At 32.0% G+C, this 19,505-nt stretch overlaps 1 protein-coding gene across 1 annotated transcript; it reads left to right on the forward strand.

Moving 5' to 3' along the window:
• The first annotated feature begins 595 nt into the window (after positions 1-595).
• SCAP (SREBP cleavage activating protein) lies at positions 596-19,032 on the forward strand. The gene is made up of 22 exons (XM_085205928.1): positions 596-980; positions 1,088-1,203; positions 1,474-1,581; positions 2,400-2,508; positions 3,802-3,988; positions 4,598-4,743; positions 4,859-6,040; positions 7,822-8,030; positions 8,525-8,678; positions 9,307-9,400; positions 9,790-9,950; positions 10,993-11,072; positions 11,540-11,571; positions 11,838-11,968; positions 12,242-12,548; positions 12,784-12,970; positions 13,438-13,548; positions 14,551-14,660; positions 15,389-15,536; positions 15,822-15,967; positions 16,729-16,849; positions 17,235-19,032. The coding sequence occupies exons 1-22, from the start codon at positions 862-864 to the stop codon at positions 17,363-17,365; spliced, it is 4,089 nt and encodes a 1,362-aa protein (XP_085062054.1). The 5' UTR covers positions 596-861; the 3' UTR covers positions 17,366-19,032.
• The last annotated feature ends 473 nt before the right edge of the window (positions 19,033-19,505 follow it).

The following is a 19,505-nucleotide window of genomic DNA, read 5'->3' on the forward strand; positions in this document are numbered from 1 at the left end:
AAAAATCGAGCGCGTCAGATTTTCGAAGGTTATGTTAAGGAAAAATTAGCCACGCTCGAGAATATCGAGATAATATTTTTTACAACTTCGTAGCCCTCCCCTTCTTTGCGTTACTCTCAAATTGTCAGATTAGTGGAATATACACGATTCAATTTTTTTACTAATCTGATCCTTTATCCTAGACGGGCGGCCATATATATGGGACTCATATTTGGTGGAAGTACGTAACCGAGTACAAGGAATCTCCAGAATATTAATCTGCCGCGCTCGAGTAAATCTTGAAAGTTCCGTCTTCGCCGCCCATACTATAATGTATCTTGACTGAAGTCTTATTACATCGAGCTGTACCGCCATCTAGTGATAAATAATAATTTTCTTATAAGAAAAAAAAGAGTAGTTTTGATATGAGGCTATATATTAAGTAGATTAGATTTAATTTAAAAAAAGCTTACTTACGTAAATATATATAAATATACATATATTTATATTTATATAGTCAAGTAACTTACCTATTACAAAAAAGTAATCATAACACAGAAGTGGCAACACTATGCATAAGTCTTAATTATTCGTTTTGTTATAAGACAATTTAATGTCAACAGATCGCTGTCAAAATTGCGTGGTCGGTGACTGATGTAATAGTGTTCACTGACTGTAGCGGTATGTCTATGCATGATGCACAATTCTAAAGTAATATTTCTTATTACTACTGGACATGCGATCTTTAGTGATATTTACAAATTTAGTAATCTAATTGTGTACAAACGCTATCCATAATTTTCCTGTGACGTCAATAAACGTGCAATGGGCTCATGACTCTTCGAATTGAATAACGCAGTGTCTAAAAGTTTTATATCAACAATGGGAGGATCCACTTTACCTGAAAGAGTGGCACAAATGTACTATACGTACGGTCTGTTTTGCTCATCATATCCCGGACTTGCAATAACATTAGGACTCTCAGTTATATTGTTATGTTGGTTAGTGTTGTTTTTTATTATTTTATTCTACTTTTATTTAAGAAAACTAAATGGCTTATTATTTTACCTATGAGCAAACTTTGTAAGGTCAATGCATTAATTTACAGCTATCCACTACTCAATGTGCCGCTGCCAGGAAATATACCAACTGTAGTAAATATACACATGAATAGTGAAAATCCTAAAACATTAGATTGTGGTTTAAAAACCTGCACTCCGAAAGGTATGAAAATTGTTTAAGTATTATCAAAAATTACTTTATTCTAATAAGAAAAATGTATAACTTATTTTAATAAACATAATATATCAGTATCATACAGTAATGTTTTCGTTAATAAGTGGCTATATTTCTACATTAATTCTTAAATTTGGCTACTGTGGAAAAATAATAGTTTTCTCTTCTATCATCTAAATACTATTTTATATAAGAAATAACTTAAAAATTATGTATTACACTTGTAAATATTCTTAAACTAGACAATGATTGTTTTAGGTTCTAGGTTTGAGTTTGAACAATTGTATAATGAAACACAGAAACTTCCTTATATTTGGGTGAAAGACAAGCCTTTATTATATATTCATCAAATAATTATGAGAATAGGTAAGTACAAAAGTGAAATAAGTAATATAAAGTAAAGTTAAAAATATATATATTATATATATTACAAAAAGGTCTTACTTAGGTTGATCAAACAACAGAATCTCTATCATTGCTGATTCTCAGTTATGTCTCTTAAGATAAATAATAGACTTTAGATAAATAAGTTTTCAGTGTGATTTTTCTTATTTGGTAAGCCAAAGCATTTCATAAGGTTACAACACAAAATGCAACTAAAATTGAGCAGAATTTGACTTGAAACTGAGTGCTCATTATTTTCTTACTTTCATAATATATTGGATTCATTAACATTTATCTATTATTATCTATCCTGCTCTCATGAAATACTGGACATCATATCGTCTTTCCAATAGCATGGTACTGAGTTGAATCTTCAGCTTTTTGCACTTTATTTTATCAACCCACCTAGCAGGTGTCCCTAGGTGGGTGGCTAGGTGGGTCAACAACATAATTATATATCTTACATTTTATTGCACCAAATTAACACATAATAAAACATACATTGTGAAAAGATATACACAACGGTGGACTTATCTCTAAAAGAGAACTCTTCCAGCCAAATCGTGGAAGTGGATCAGTGCAAAGTAAAGCAGGAAAGACAAGACAGTGCAGTGAAATTGAGAAAGACAAAAAAAATAAATAAAAAAAAACTAATATTAATAATAAATATAAAAAATAAAAAATAAATAATTAGGCATGACATATACACAAATAAACATAAATGTAGCTATACAAAATAAATAATTTTTATTACTATATTTATGTATTTTTTATTTCATTAGTTCTTAATTTTCATATAGGTGTCTCACCATGGAATAATAATTTAAAAATGTGGGATGCCTTTCGTGCTCCCTTACAAGAAGTCTTTCGATTACTAGAGACAGTTCGAAATCACGAAGATCCTGAAACGTGAGTATTAAGATAATAATGTAATATTTGTATAAGATTCAGCTTCACAATGAATCCTGCACTCACCAGGGTAGGAAGAGGGAACCTGGTGTCAGTCAGACACTCTGTTCCCCACTTTCTACCGAATTCTGGAGGCATTGCGTGTTGAGTGGCAGAACTCAATGCCGCATATAAGATTTGATCTTTAAATATTAATAGGTCATTTATAAAAAGAAAATTTTTGTTCATTTTTACCATTACAATATTGCTGAACTTGTTATTCTATAGCTCTGTGATTGTTGCTTTAAAATCATGTGAAATTAAAATTATTGCAGCCATTTATTTTTTTAGCATAAATGTCTCAAATTTCTACATAAATTTTATATTATTATGTAATTATATAAGGCTTAATGCGAATGTTTTATGGGCAATCTTTAAGTGTGAAGCTGCACTGACTATGATATTTTTAATTACTATTACTTGTTGCCAAAGCATAAAATTGTGACAAAATGCAAAAGATCTAACATTTATAAAGTGGTGTAATTGTTTGCTTATGTACCAAACAAGTCAAAACCTAAAACTGAATGATTATACAATACTAAATCTAGAATGTTATTATATGTACGTTTTAGCAAATTTACTCACCACCTTAGGCTGACAGAGCTGTCTGGAAGCTGTGAAAGAATATTTTATAAAATATATTATCTTACGAATATTGGTGTCTATTACAACATTTATCGGTTGTTCAAATGTGCTTGAGTAACATTATATTATGTGATTAATTTCCAATCGATTTTATAAACAATACGGCGATAGCGATAATTAATAACAAGATAACAAATGACTGCGAATCTGAGGTGTAAATACTTTATATTAGTAATATTTGGGCACAGTGCGAAATTATGCTCTTGCGAGATTATTAACAATACAAATGAAATAAAATCTAGATGTAGCGCAATGGCACTGTAAACACTAAACAATTTATTCAGGAAAATTATTATATTTAAATTATTTTGGTTTACTCAACCCCCTCTGTGCCTGAAAAAGCGATATCTGCTAATAAATTAATATTGTCATAATATGATTATATGTTTCATAAATTTCATTAAGTATAAAATGAAAAAATATATATTTATAAGAACTGACAATACTTAAAAATGATTAACACGTGTAATTGTAATAGCTGTGTCATATTATTGATAATAAAGACAATTTACTTATGTTGAGAAATTGAAATTTCCCAGTATACTTATACTTTTTAGCAATATTCATATATGTATAAATGGCATATGACTTTTAATGTATTGTTAACAGAAAAAAAACTTTATTGGAGCACTGTTATCAAATAGAAGGGATCAAGCGACGTAACAGTAAAGCTAGTCTAGAACGAGTCTTGCCAGAATATAGCTGCCTCCTTTTATCTCCGGCTAATCTGTGGCAGCAGAGCCTACAATCGTTCTCGCTAGATGCTAATATTGTTAATACAATATATACTTATCAGGTAAGGTACATACATTTAAGATTTTTTTAATAAGAAACCACCCCTAATTTTGTGTGATGTCCTGTGATGTTTCATATTTTGTAATTTTACACAGAGTAATTATTAAAATATAACAGCAGTATAGAAGTAATTAAGTTCACAAAAACTTCGTGTTTTTTTGAATACTTAGATTTTATATTTGAGGCTGTCGTGGCGCAGCGGCACAAGGGGGTGATTGTAACGCGACGGTTGTGGGTTCGATCCCCACTCGAGGAAGTGAATTATTTATTTACGTTTATATTTCCATTTCTTTGCTCTGGTGTAGGCAAAGCGCGGCGTTCAGTTCTGCCACTCAACACGCAATGCCTTAAGAATTCGGCAGAAAGTGGGGAACGGAGTGTCTTAACACAAGGTTTCCTCTGCCTACCCTGCTGTGTGCGGGTGCAGCGTGCAGCTGACTTATTGATTTTATTTATTTATTTTATATTTTTAAATGTGATGTAAGTAGAATTCCTCCTCCTGCTGTCACACAATATTACACTTCGTCTACTCCTCCATCTCACCTAGTCGTGACGTTATTTTTTTTTGGAAAAGAATTGATATTTTATTTTACATACATTACTGTTACAGAGTCTACAAAAGGGCAAAGCGTCGATAGCGGAAATGGCTTTCGGTATGCATATGCGTGACGCGGGCGTCAAGCGGTACCCACTACGAGCTCGACCTCGCGTTCTACAGTACGCTATCACCATATTCTATGAAAATGCAGATCAAAAGTAAATATATAACACTATTGTGTATACTTTACATAATTTGTAGTGTTTTTGGCGAACATTATGTTTTTTTTATTAAATACTGCATTACTTTAGATATTTTGTTGATACATTACAGATTTGTAAATTCACTATCCGAGAAACTCAGAGAAATGTATCCATTGTATCAAGACACACCACAAGCTCGTCCCGGAGAATCGACGCTAATATATTATCCAGGCTATTTTAACTATCATGAGCTAGTACCACTTTTATTTACATTCGTGGGAATTTTTCTTTATGTATATTTTTCCGTAAGAAAGATTGAATTTATCAAATCCAAACTCGGCCTGGCAGCCTGCGCCGTGCTGACTATAGCGGGCAGTTTGTCAATGTCTATGGGAATTTGTTTCTATTTCGGATTTTCGTTGAGCTTACAGGGAAAAGAAATATTTCCTTACCTCGTAATCATCGTCGGCTTAGAGAATGTACTAGTTTTAACTAAAAGCGTCACGTCAACAGATTCTAGGTTAGATGTGAAAATCCGACTCGCCCAAGGGCTAAGTAAAGAAGGGTGGTCAATAACGAAAAATCTGTTGACAGAAATGACTATACTCACCGTCAGCTTTTTTACATTTGTACCATTCATACAGGAATTTTCAATATTCATGATGGTCAGTCTCCTTTCTGATTATTTCATGCAAATGGTGTCATTTGCGACGATTCTAGGCGTAGATGTAAGAAGCATGGAATTCTATCCAGAGCAGAACTCAAAATTACATTTAAAAGAGTATTTCAATGGAAATAACGCTCTTAATTGGCGATACAACAAAATATACCCTGAAGAAAATAATATATCCCCACAAAGAATGACTAAGTCGAAATCGCATCCTCGTTTGAACGGTTTAGTCCAGAATAGTCCGACCGATGTAGTAGCTAAGAGGAACGCTAGTCCTGGAAGCCAAGATAGAGTGCCTAAGAGAATAAGATTGGTGAACATGTGGGCCAGAACTCGCTTTTTCCAAAGGGCTTTCATGGTGTGGATGCTCGTTTGGATATCAATGATTGTATATAATTCAGGAGTAGTTGATTATTTTATTGGAACTATAGAGAAATCACATAACAGTACAGAACGACGCGCAAATTTGAATGATAGAAATGATACAAATCAACAAATGTACATGATTTTCAATAGCAGTGGACGACAGCCGCTTGTATTCTCCCCTCTATTGGAAACTACCGAAAATGACAAAACCAACACTATTGATGCAAATGATACAATTATATTAAAACATTCATCACATTATCGTCCGTTTTCTAGGTAAGCTTACACATTTATATGTTTCTTTTATTTATATATAATAATATCATATCCACATCCAATAGAAGGGAAATGAAATATTTAATATTTTCATATTCTCGCTCTATTAACGAGGCAAAGCGCGGCGTTTAGCTCCACCACTCACACGCATTGCCTCAAGAATTCGGCATAAAGTGGAGAACGGAATGTTTACACTAGGCTCCTATTTTGCCTCTGCTATGTGTGGGAGACTCTCTTGGCTAGCCTAAGCTAAACTTGAATTTCAGAAAAAGCTCGAGACCTCCAATTTTTGTACGCAACCTTCAGTGGGCGAGCCCGACTCGTGCTTGTCCGGTTTGTTTTAAGTTAAGCTAAGATAACATGGGAACCTAGTGCTAAGAAACTTAAGTTTCGCACTTTCTATCGAATTCTGGAGATATTTTTTCATTCAAACGTTTTGCATGGCGGAAATCAACGCAAAATTTTCATTCCTCGAGCGGGATTCGAATCTCCAATCTGTCGCATTTACGATCGCACACTTGTGCTCCGCGCCACGATTTGAAACCGTGCCTATAAAAAATCACCTTATTCTCAAGGAGTTAAAGAATATAAATGATCGATTACTGTTGCATGTTGACGTCAGGTTAACGTCATGATTGCTTTGCCGTTGGGTCGTTTGCTATGTGGAAACAATTTTGCAATTATAAGTGGCGTAGCAATTGAGGATGATTGGTTAAACACGTAACGATCTCAATATAGATAAGTTGGGCTCTTAAGAAGTGTCTTTAGATCACTAATCTCACTTTAAGTCTTATCTATATTTTACTAATAAAAATACAATTATTTAAATGGTGCATACTAATTTAATCCTCGTATATTTAGTAAGAGTATAAAATAGAATAATAAAATTTTGACATACAAGTTCGTGTATAGTTTCTATTTACTTTAATATTAAACATATATAATGATATTTTTAGTAGTTATCCATCTGTGGTACATTAAATTTCTGGCAGTTACATGCATATCAAATTGCTGGAATGATTATATTGATTGCAATAAAATTGTGATGGGAAATAAAAACATTTTTTTACCAGAGCGACGTGTGGTAAATTCTAGTTAATTTTCTAAAACAATAGATTTGTCATAATAATGGTATTAGAATATCTATTTTTTTTTTGTTTCATTCATTCTATCCATGTCATTGAAAAATTTTCCCACAGCATTTCAAAAGTACTTTATATACATAAAAGTAGCTTCTATATTCATAATGCGTGCGTCTGCGTCCTATAAGGTCGCCTCTTAAGATATTAAGTTGTCATGTTATTATTATTTTGTAACATCGATTTTCTAGCCGTCGCTCGTCAGCTAAAAAAATATTAATATTATAATGAAAAATATTATTAAAAATGTTTGCTATTTCATATTGGTACGGCTTATTATGTCTTAAGGTTAGTGCAACGGTTCCGACAAGTAAAAAAATTATAACATATTATGAGCACTAAGCAATTGTTGTCATTTGTAATGTTAATGCAAATATTGCAAATATACTAAGATTAGATACTAGAAAATACTTAACTGTTTACGTATAGTAATAATAAAAATAAAATAACGTACAGAATATTATCTTGTATTAATAATTTTTAAACTGAGCCAAGCTATTCCTAATAAATGCAGTTTTAAAGTTAACTTACATAAAATGTCCGGAGATCCTTTCTAGTCAACTTAAATTTTACAATATGACTATAATTAAAAAAATTGTGACCCCAAACAATATGTATAGTATGAGTATAATTATATTGCAGGCTGTCCCCATACCATTGGTCATCGATACTATCCCAGTATAATGAGTCCGTGGCTGGGAAATATATAGTAGTACTGCCTCCGGTGTTGATAAGCCACCGCGTGGGTCCCGAAGTAGCCGCTGGGCTCCGCCACCCCGACGAGAAGGACCCACCGCCGTTACGATGGCAAGCCCTCGCCGCCGCCCTCGACCCCATCGACACACTACCAGGCAAGTGCATTCTTTTATGTTTAACTTATTTTTGTATAAGAAGAAAGAAAGAAGAAGAAAGAAAATGTGAGGTCGTTGTGGTCCTTGAGGTCGGTGCAGCGGTACAGAGTCTGACATTAAATGATTATCTTCACTTCCTGGCTCGCGGCGTTGAGTTCTGAAACTCGTCGCGTTGAGCTATGATCGTATTGATACCCGGAAGTAAAGAACGGACTTATGACTAGATTCCTTCTTCCTATTATATGCGGGAAACAGCGTGAGGCTAAAAACTGAAAGTACTTAAAATTATATTTATTGTTGTTGTACATGTAATGACATTTACCTAGTTTATAGCAATTAATAATAAAAAATATCTCCCCCATTTTGTTTTTCTAAAGATAAAAATCATCAAAATAGGGCCCATTTAATTATTGCTTTAAATAATATATTAGTAAGAAATATATGCAAGTAATATATGTATATTTATTTATTTAATGAAATCTTGTTTTATTCAGAATTTGATTTGATTGACAAAAATCCGACACACCAATGGGGTAAAGGCGCTGAATTGCCAATATATCCAACAACTCCTATGGAAATACTGCTTCTTGCTATACTTTGCACTATAAGCGTCGCCGTTATTGCCTATATGATGGTAGTTCTTTACAGGTAATTTTTTCTTTAGTATTTTTAATCTCAATGCATTTCTCGATTTGATAGGCCTGCATAGATTTCACCTTCGATTGTATTCCGCATTCCTCATGTTGCCTACCAGAGGGAACAGAGGAAACCTAGCTTTAAGACACTTCGTTCCTCATTTTTCGGCGAATTTTCGAGGCATTGCGTGTTGAGTGGCAAAACTCAAAGCCCCCAGGTAACAGTCACGGGTTGCTTGTTAGTGGTATTCGTAATTTACGTAACATGTATATCATGAATTCCCCTTTCCTACAGACACACAAACAGACAAACCGGCAAATATATACAAATTGTAAAAATCATTATTTTGGGTTCTATTGTTACATTGTTAAGTGCCCCCAATAATTTTTTTTATTACATATCTTCCATGATGAGACACCGATCAGTTACGATTTTATTATAAGTATGCTTACAGAAATTAAGTCACACAGTCAACTCATTTTATATTTTTGACTTCATTGCTTGCTAGAGTATGACTCAAAACGCGATGGTTGTTGTTTCAATCGCCATTTATCAATGTACAAATATTCCTTAAAATTTTATATTTCCGTTTCTTGTTACTTCTCGCTTTATTTACGTCAATATTTAAATTAATTTACAGATGCGTGTGCTCACGACATTATGCCGAATGGCGTGCTTCTTGGAACGATGACAATGAATATAAGAAAATAATAGCAAAACAGCCAGCTATACAGGTAGTTTTTTAATAGTTCATTGAAAATCTATATCTAGTTTAATGTAATTTAACCGGAACTAACTTAAAAAATATATATAAATGCAATCAATGCATATATAAAAAATGTAAGTGTAGTATAATCACTGTCTGTACATGGAAGATATATGAGAAAAAAATAATGTTGTTAAAGTAATAGTCTCAAAAGAAATATATTGTTTATTTTTCTGTCTGCGCGTGTGCGTCGCACACGCTGATCTCAGAAACGGCTTAATCCATTACAGAAGCAGTTGCAAGCAGTTTTCATAATAGTTTTTTTGATAAACTAACAACCATTAAAATTTAGTGTTTGTTTTATCTCGAACTCATTCAAATGTGAAATAATAATTTAAATTTCTATATTTTTTTCAGTTGGTTATGGAAGCTGTGCCTCTAGTAGTCGCTGGTCACAGCCAAGAAGTGGAATGTCTTGTGACAGACGGTGAAAAGGTCGTTAGTACATGCTTACAAGGAAACATAAAAGTGTGGGACTCGCTGAATGGCGAAATAATAACAAATATAGATCGATGCGCGTATGTATTGACAATTAATACGTCACAGCCCGCGAATCTTTACCTAAGCTTTGCATTTGTATGAGTCATCGCTAGAAGTAGTTTTTAAAGTTTTTAAAATAAAAATTATTATTAGTACTGGATTAGATTCGAATATAAAATATATATATTTCAATTTTTCTACACCGGACATTGCATCCTCATAAATAGACTAACAACTGTTGTGTCTTTTGTGTTAATAAAGAATCATTCCGTTGTATCATCAAAATCATCAGTTGTGTCCACAATTTATTTGTTTTTTTTTTACTGGATGGTCACATATATTTTTCCATTCTTATAGAGTGCTAGAGCCAACTTCATCTTTCATTTTTAACTCAAAAGTAAAATATTATGAATTACTACAAATTACTAGTACTAGAAGTGACCGACTGCCATAAAGCAATAAAAAACGGTTTAGGCGAAGCAAAGGATGGGTCGCGCTTGAAGTCTGAACTTGCATCTACATTGTACATATGTACTTTGTACTCACACAAATGCAAAGCTCAGCTTAAGCCTCGCGGACTGTATTAATTTTATTTAAAGAAAAACAAAATTAATGTAGACTACAATATTATCTGGTTATTAGGTTCACTGGTGTACAAATTTATTCATGTAATAGAAATCAAATCAAAATCAGCTCCACACTGTATCCCACACGCACACAGCTGGGTAGACAGAGGGAACCTAGTGTTAAGACACTCCCTTCCCCACTTTTCGCCGAACTCTGGAGGCATTGTGTGTTAAGTGGCGGAACTCCACGTCGCGCTTTGCCTCGACACCAGAGCGATGGCATGAAAATATAAATTTAAATAAATATTTCGTTTCCTCGAGTGGGGATCGAACCCACAACCAATCGATTTTACAGTCACACCTTGTGCCCACGACTAAGGAGGAGAGGATACCATTATTATTTTTTTGTTTTGAACTTTGCGCTGTATCTATCTGGATGTCTGGGAATCTCGTATTAAGATACTAGTCCCCATTAAACAAGATTTAATATAATGTAATTTCTAATTATTTACAGGTATTTTAAACTTCAAATGGAATTGTACGAAAAGGTTAATTCAAAAAAGATACCTCAAGAACAACAAATAGCGATAGAATGCAAGTATAATATAATATCTTGTCTATTACAATTTGTTTTATCTTATCACCTTATAAGTAACAAGACAAGTAGTGTAATGTCTCTATTTTTCTCACTTCCCTCACTATATAGATTTCGTGAGTTTTTAATTTTCCACTTTATCTGTTCTATTTGACATTTGGAGCCGTCGCAGCGTTGGGTTCCGAGACTCGGTATTCAACGTCTATAAAATTGAGCCGTGCAAGGGAACGGAGTGTCTTTACATTAGGTTCATTCTACTTACCCTGCTATATGCGGGGTACAGCAAAAGCAACGAAAAGCATAGTTACTATGTACATCTTTAAAATGTCATCAGATGTTAACATAGCGGATTGTAACGGTCCTGCTACTACCAACATGATACAAAAAATAAGAAAAAACACATTAGAAATGTTAAGAATTATCACTTAAAATAATGTACTGCAATTATTTATGTCTCTATTTACAGCATATCATACTGCAGTTCCAGCAACAAATGAGGTAAAAAAAATATTATTTATATATTTTTTTACTTTATGGAGTCTTTCTCTGACTTTTTTCTCTCTCTGGAAAGTTCTCTGGAACAATCTTATTTCGATTAAGTTTCATTTAATTATAGTGATTTAGTCTAAAATATCAATAAATCTAAATACCAAAAATATAATCATCAATACATTAATACTTCAGTTTTATGGTAAATGTGTTTCTATATTTTTAAATAAAATTATATAACTATATTATATAATTTAACTATAATTTCTTTACAGAATATACCTCGGCTGAGGAAGGGCTTAAGCAATCATCTTAGTAATTTACGGTTCAGACCTAACAGAAGGATGAATACAGAATATCTTTCCCCTTCTGAAAATACTAAATACGAATTTGCTAAGGCTTACAGGTACATCATTTTTTTACTTATTTGATTGCATTATATAATAACTAAAAGACAATATTTTTTTTAGTTTATTGTTTTTTAGTTACACCATTACTCACATTAAAGAAAACTACAACTAAACGATTTCTTTTAATTTACTAAAATATTATACTAATAAAATTAGTATACTTTTAGAGTGATAAAAAGTTTCAAATTCTATTAAAATGTTATATTTATGTTTAATAAAATATAAATTACAATTTTGCCGTTTTATAACTTTTTCATGTTTGTCAACAGAGACCTCTACTATACAGATGTAACTATAAGCAAGCAAGACTTGAACTTAGCGAACAATGATAGTGGTGTTAGTGATCAAAGTTATTTATTAAACTCTTGTGACAATTCTGTAAATAGTTTACGAAATAGGGGTGGTTGTAAAATAAATTGTAGAACTAATAGTGATGTAGTGGGTAATGTGGACTGGAGGGGGAGGGCAATGAGTGAATCTCCTGTGTGGTGTATGGACTTTTGCAATGACCTCATTATACTGGGTTGTGCCGATGGCAGATTGGAGTTCTGGGAGGCTAGCACGGGAAAATTAATTGTAAGTCTATTAATATATGACTATTTTGTGTGTATTGTCCATTTATAAATGTACATAATTCAGTCATTTTATCATATTTTATTCACATTTTAAAGGGAACTTTTTATATCATCTTTATAAGTTACGTTACCTTTTTGATCTAAAATCATAAAGTTGGTACAGATCCCTCGGTCCCAGTCCCAACTAGTAATGACTGGTTTTTTTTTAATTTTACTCTATTTCTATCAATGCACAGAACATGTGGTGGTTCAATGAGGGTCGGCCCGGCAGTAGGGGGGTAACGCACGTGCGTGCGCTATCAGGCGCGAGACGTGTGTGCGTCGCAACTCTCTCTGGTCATTTGACGCTTTTGCGCGTCGACGCCTACAACGCGCAGTCTGGCGCTCACGTCGACTGGAGATTCAGTACCGCGTATAGACGAAGTAATCTTTTATATATTTTTAATGTTGCAATTGTATAATATTTGCCATGTTTTTTTTAGGTTTACCTGTATGGAAAAGCAATAGTTGTTAGTTCGATTCCCAGTTGTGGGAACTAATTATTTTTGTTTTCTTGCTCTAGTAACAACACAAAACGCGACATTTACTTTGCTATGCACGGTGTAGCTAATAATAATAAGAATTAATTAACAGGTATAGTGAGTGTCATATAATGTGCAGACCACTGACCAATATTAACTATAATGTCTCTTATAAGTGTATATAAAAATAAAAAAAATAAAATTGTAATTTGTATATTTTTATATTACAAATTTTATTCTGTGAACACTTATTGTTTTTACTTAATTTTTTTAAATGTTTATTGATTATCAAATATAGATCAATTTGCTTAGTAAATATTTATTTATTATTAATATTAGGAGTTATTGACATTATCTTATCACAAATAGCACACAAACGGACCGGCTCCGCTGATTCTCTGCGAAGTGGACACGGGTTAGGGGATGATCACAAAGGACGTATGAGCTTCTCTTACGATGCAGATCATGGGGACAATGATGGTATTGATAAAATTATATTAATTTTAATTAATTATTAATGTATATTTATCTACGTATATGTATGTATGTGTTATTTATTGAGTGTATTTTAATGTATATTAATTGTATATATTTATTTATTTATATTATTATTGTTATTAAATTCCTTATATTATAATTCAATGCACCGCCCACCACCTCCTTTTTTTATACGATTCCAACGACCAAAAGTTGCCTCTTTTTTTAAAAATATACATAGAAGAATTAATACGGTACAAGAGATATGGCGCTACTAACCCTCGTTTCGCACGATAGTATTGATTAAAATTAAAAGTTAATATTTTATTTTGTATCGTATAAACAAAAGTATAATAAATAAAAGGTAAATCTATGAATCACAGGTTATTAGATTATTAAACATAATTTAAATGTAGATAATTCATTATGTATTTATCATTTATCAATGATGATATTGCTAATTTAGAACCTCAAAAAGTTTTAGGTTCTAAATTAGCACTGTCACTTATGATGAAGCAAAGTCCGGTTACAATCCCTTTTTTATTTTTCCAATTACCTCTATCTGTATTTTCCTCGTGCATATACTGAATGAAAACGCATATATACAGAGAAGATTAAAATCAAATTCATATCTAAATATTTAATGGATTTCTTTAAAACACGCCCACAGCACGTAATATCTAGCTGTTATTATTCAACAAACTAATTGCATTTCAGCTTCACGCTGTATCCTGCACTCAGAAGAGTAGGGAGGAGGAACCCTGTGCTAAGACACTGTCTTTCCGCTGAATTCTAAAGTTTATTTGTTGAGTGGCGGAACTCAAAGACCTTGCGAAATGAAAATGTTCAATATATCCCTTCCTCGAGTTGGAATCGAACCGAACGAAAATATTTTTTGTGCCAATGTGCTCCTGTACTATGGCGACAACTATATATTATTTACTTTAATGATATTCATGGATACTTTTTACTGGTATGTTTAATTACATAATATTTTAATTTCAGAAGTGGTTTGCGTCTACATCGCACAATGTAGGCCTCATCAGCAGCCTATAACAGAAATGCACTCTGAGGGCGGGAGGATTCTAACAGGTGGACAGGACCACGTGCTCAAGGTTAGAAACAAATAGAGCAGTCGGTGTGCAAATAATAATGTTAATTTGTGTATTTGTATGTATGTTTGTTATGATATAGCAATAGACGGACTAAACGGGTTGACCGATTTTAATGATATTCGCCTTTACTTTTTTGGCCTTGCGAGTGAAACTAAAACAATTAGATTGTAAAACTATTTCAAGAGTGTGTCAGAAATCTAAACTATGGTATTATTTTTTTTTGTCCGTTTGATATGCTTTTTCTTAATTGAAATTGAAAATTATTAATAAATAAAGTTAAATGTTAATTTCTATAAATTTTTATAATTTATGATTTCCAAAGTTAAAAATAACCAACTCTTTTCTATTAGTAATTTGTGTTAACAATGCTTATTCGACAATTATATAAAATTACTATAATAGTGATAACTGAATTTTAAACATTATCAATATCTAATCTATTTTCCTCAATGATTTTGTTCTGTATTAACTATTATTTATCACACCATCATTAAAACAGATAACGATATATGTATTTGCAAGTAATTGTTTAACAGATCCTCAATGAAATAAAAACTTATAAAGAAAGAAAAGAAATAATTATAATGGTTTTTTTTAATATTTGCAACATGAGATTAATTTTAGTCACGCATATAGCACCCTTTCCAGACATTGCAATTGGAAAGGGTGGTGCATAGGAATATATCTAATTATATTTATCATATAAAAATAATACTTATAATATCCAGGTGTTCTCAAGTTCGGAGCTTACGCCACTACTCACGCTTCACGGCCACTGCGGCCCTATAACCAGCTGTTTCATAGATCACGCGACTCCTACTATAGCTGGGAGTGGCTCGCAAGACGGCCTACTGTGTGTATGGGACCTACATACTGGTACATACAGATTATATATGTAATTACAAATAGTGTTAGAAATTATAGTGTTTAATTATATGATTTTTAGTCTTAATTACTAATCCGACAAAATGGTATGATAGGTGGCGTTTGGCGTAATATTTCCCGAGAATAGTTCCCGAGTGAAAATAGAACTTGGTGTGTAGGAAACGAAGTTTCTTAGCACTAGGTACCCTCTGCCTACTCTGCTATATGCCGGACTAAACGTGAAGAAGGCAAAAAAAAAGTTATAACATATTATTTATACGGTTTTACATGTCACAGGTGCATGCGTGTACAGTATGCAAGCGCACGACGGCGCGGTGACGTCACTCGCCTACACCACCTCCTACGTCATCTCCGCTGGTTCCGACGAGCGTTTGTGTATATGGGATCGTTTTCAGGGACACATGCTCAACTCTTTACACATCGTAAGTATTGCATATTTGTAATATTTTTCAAACTTTTATAGTATAGCTGAAGAGTTTTAGAACTCACTAATCTCAGATTTAAATAAAATCGTTATAGAATAATAAAATAATTTATATTGACAGTTTTAAGAGTTTAGCAGAAGTAACTAGAAATGTTGAGTTAGATAACTTTCATTATAAGTGTTCATTGTCATCTAAAGCCCAGTTTTACCGCGAAAGTGTAAAAAATGAATACTGAATTCCTTTTAAAAAAAATAGTTTTACATTTCCACCAACAAAGAGTTTTGTATTCCCTAATTACTTGGTTCTGCTCCCTGGAACCATATTCATTTGAACTCTTTGCTCATTCAGTCTTTCCCCCCAACTACTTATTGGTGGTCGTGTTGGTGGAAATATAAGTATTCTGTTTGCTCCTGCGACTTCAACATAGTCAAAAATAAAATTCTGTATTGGTGGAATTGTAAGCCAATTTTATTTAAAAGAAATCAGTTCCGCTTACTTTCATTACAATGTTACCAAATGCTGCATAGGAGCAAATGGCACTCATCTATGCTCTCTGAATGTACAATCAAGATTAATAAATTAAATGCACAACACCTAGATATATTTATTTGAATGGATCTAAGTATAAAATATTAGAAAATTCCAAACAATCATATCCTTCCTAACAATTTGCTGAAAAGGAGACCTATGCGACATTTTATGTTGTGTGAAATCTGTTTTAGTAGTAAATGATTAATTTTATCAATATGCCTATACAGGGCCTCAATTATATGAGCCGAATGCTGCCATTAACTCACACTTTGTTGGTGATGGGTGACCGCAGCGGCCTCATCGCCTATGACCTGAGCAGTGGTGACGTTATAAGAAGAGTACTCTTTGGTATGTCTTAGTTTTTTTTGCAGCGGCACAGCGTCTAACTGTAAACAGTATGGTTATGCATCGTATTCCCACTTGGGGAATTATTTTTATATCTTCGCTCTATTTAAAAGGAAAAGAATCTAATTCCGTTGCTGTTGAGTTGATGTCTCGAACTAGGTTCTCTCTGCCTACCTTGTTGTATATGTTGGGGTACTATATATACATTTTATACTTAACCACCACCAAATTTTATCAAGATTCCAAAAACGTAAATATTAATTAATTGAATCTGTAAATTTTAATTTATAACATATATTACACTCCAAATTTACGTATATTTTGGAGTGTTTCCTTAGCTATGAAATATTGAAAAGATCATTTTTTTTTTATTACATTTCCATTTCAGGTCAAAGCGATGGCTGTATATTCGTACGGCAAATTCTACCATTGAAAGATGCAATAGTGTGTGACTACGCTAATCAGCTACGTATAGTACGTTTTCCACTCGTCTCTAAGTTAGACCTGAAAAGTGAATAGCAGGACATAAAAGACAATCAAATCATTGTTTAAATAAGAACAAATTATGTAGAACTTTCTTGAACGTTAAAATCCAAATTACAAGTGAATAGCAGGAGTTCAAAGACAATCTATTCATTGTTGAAATATTATAAAAATCATCCAGAACTTCCTTGAAAGTTGCAAAATAAAAATTTTGTCGTTTATTTTTAAGCAGTGAGATTTATTAATCATAGGGGCATATAAACTTCCGCAGTGTCTTATAAAGTTTGATAACCATATAATATTTATTATGTGTTAGAATATTGTACTTATCTGTACAAATCGGTGTAAACATTAAATATAGTGAAAGGTACACATACAATATGTTACTAGTAGTTATAGTTGCGTATCGAAGATTTTTATATTTATTATTATTTTTAACTTTATATAAGGTAAACCAGGCATGTTATGGAGCTTCGTATTCAATATAAATATTTCGAATAATTTTAAACAATGAGATTTGTTATGGCAGGTTTCTAAAGATATTTTTTTCATAATTTTACTAAACTTACTATATAAATATAGCAATAATTTTATGTGCGTAACTATATCTGAAATACATATAGTATTGTTATTACACCCGCATGCAGACCTAAAATGTTACATCCTCAACACCTTTGGTGTAAATCAAAGTAATTGCTCAACCAAAATGATTTCCCTGTATACGGAAATTATCGTCAGTTGCCAATTTTGTATTAAATTCAATTATAATTCGCAAAATTTTGATTATGTAGAATAGAAAAAATGAGGCCAGTTGTGGAATAAATATTTACTTTTTTCATTTCCTGTGTCTGGTAACGAGACGAAGGGACTCGCTTACTTGATAATTAAATACATAGGAATTTTATTATATACATATCACTATTCGTACATGAATGTAACTAAAATAAAACAATATATTAGTTTTTGTTAAAATCTGTTACATTTTTAAACCTGGCAAGCTGCTAGCTGGTGGGTGGGTGAACTTTATTGTGATTTTTGATTAAAAAAATTGTTGACACTCCTTTGAAGAGTTTAGTCGTGTAAGAAAAAATATAACATTATAATATATGTATAACATTTAGGAAATCTTCATGTATATCTTTGTTTCTATAGCAATGCATATGAAAACTTTAAGTGGGCTATATGGTTGTATATAACGTCAGTGACATAGTGTTGCTGTCAAAAAAGTTAAATTAAAACATTGACACTCAATAGTAAGTGTATTACGAGTTTTATATATTTATATTATTTGATTGATTATTATAATTTTACTTGTAACATACTCTAAATAAATAATTGAATATTAGATTTTTTAATAATGACATAGATCTTATACAATGTGTAATACATTTATATCTTATGCTATTTATTCAATTTAACACAATAAATAAGTCTTGGTCTATATATTTTATATCTATGTTTTTTTTTAAAAGAACTCCCTCATTACTACTGACACTGAGGCAAACCTGTCATAATATTTAATATAAGCATAATATTTATAAATTATAAATCAAAGAATAAATATATTTAATATGAAAGAAACTTTTTTTGTATACTTTGTAAGAAAAAAAAAATATTATTTGTTAATTTTTATAGTTAAAAAGTAATTATGCGAATCTTAGCTAATGTATGTACATTAGCCAATAAATTACATCACTCAAATATCACATTCTTTTAATTCCTCCTCCGTCCTTGTCGAAACTGTTTTGTGGTTCCTTTACTTTTTATATTTTGCAATTTTACTCTTAGAAATTGAGTGTAGACTAGAAAAAAGCTTAATTGAGCAAATTATCAAGAGAAACAAATATGAGTATATACGAGTATGTACGTATTATCACAAAATATTTACAATTTCAATAATTGATTTGTTTTATTTACTATATGACAAAAGGTAACGGTAAAGAAATGTACATAAGGATAAAGCAAAAAACTGATTGTTGTTGCTGACTGAAGTTTATACTAAGGCGACGAGGCAAAATATTATACATTGAAATATGTTATTCATCTATCAATCATCATCTGTCAATCATTACATAATAACGTCCAGTAGAAAATTAGATTAAAACAGTTATTTTTGTTTATAACTTTTCTAGTTTCCATTTTACCATAAAAAGTTATTGAAACAATATTGTAGACC

Source organism: Heliconius melpomene, chromosome 21 (assembly GCF_056956725.1).
Source record: "Heliconius melpomene rosina isolate 202511_hmr_F chromosome 21, ASM5695672v1, whole genome shotgun sequence".
Taxonomy (NCBI): Eukaryota; Metazoa; Arthropoda; class Insecta; order Lepidoptera; family Nymphalidae; genus Heliconius; species Heliconius melpomene.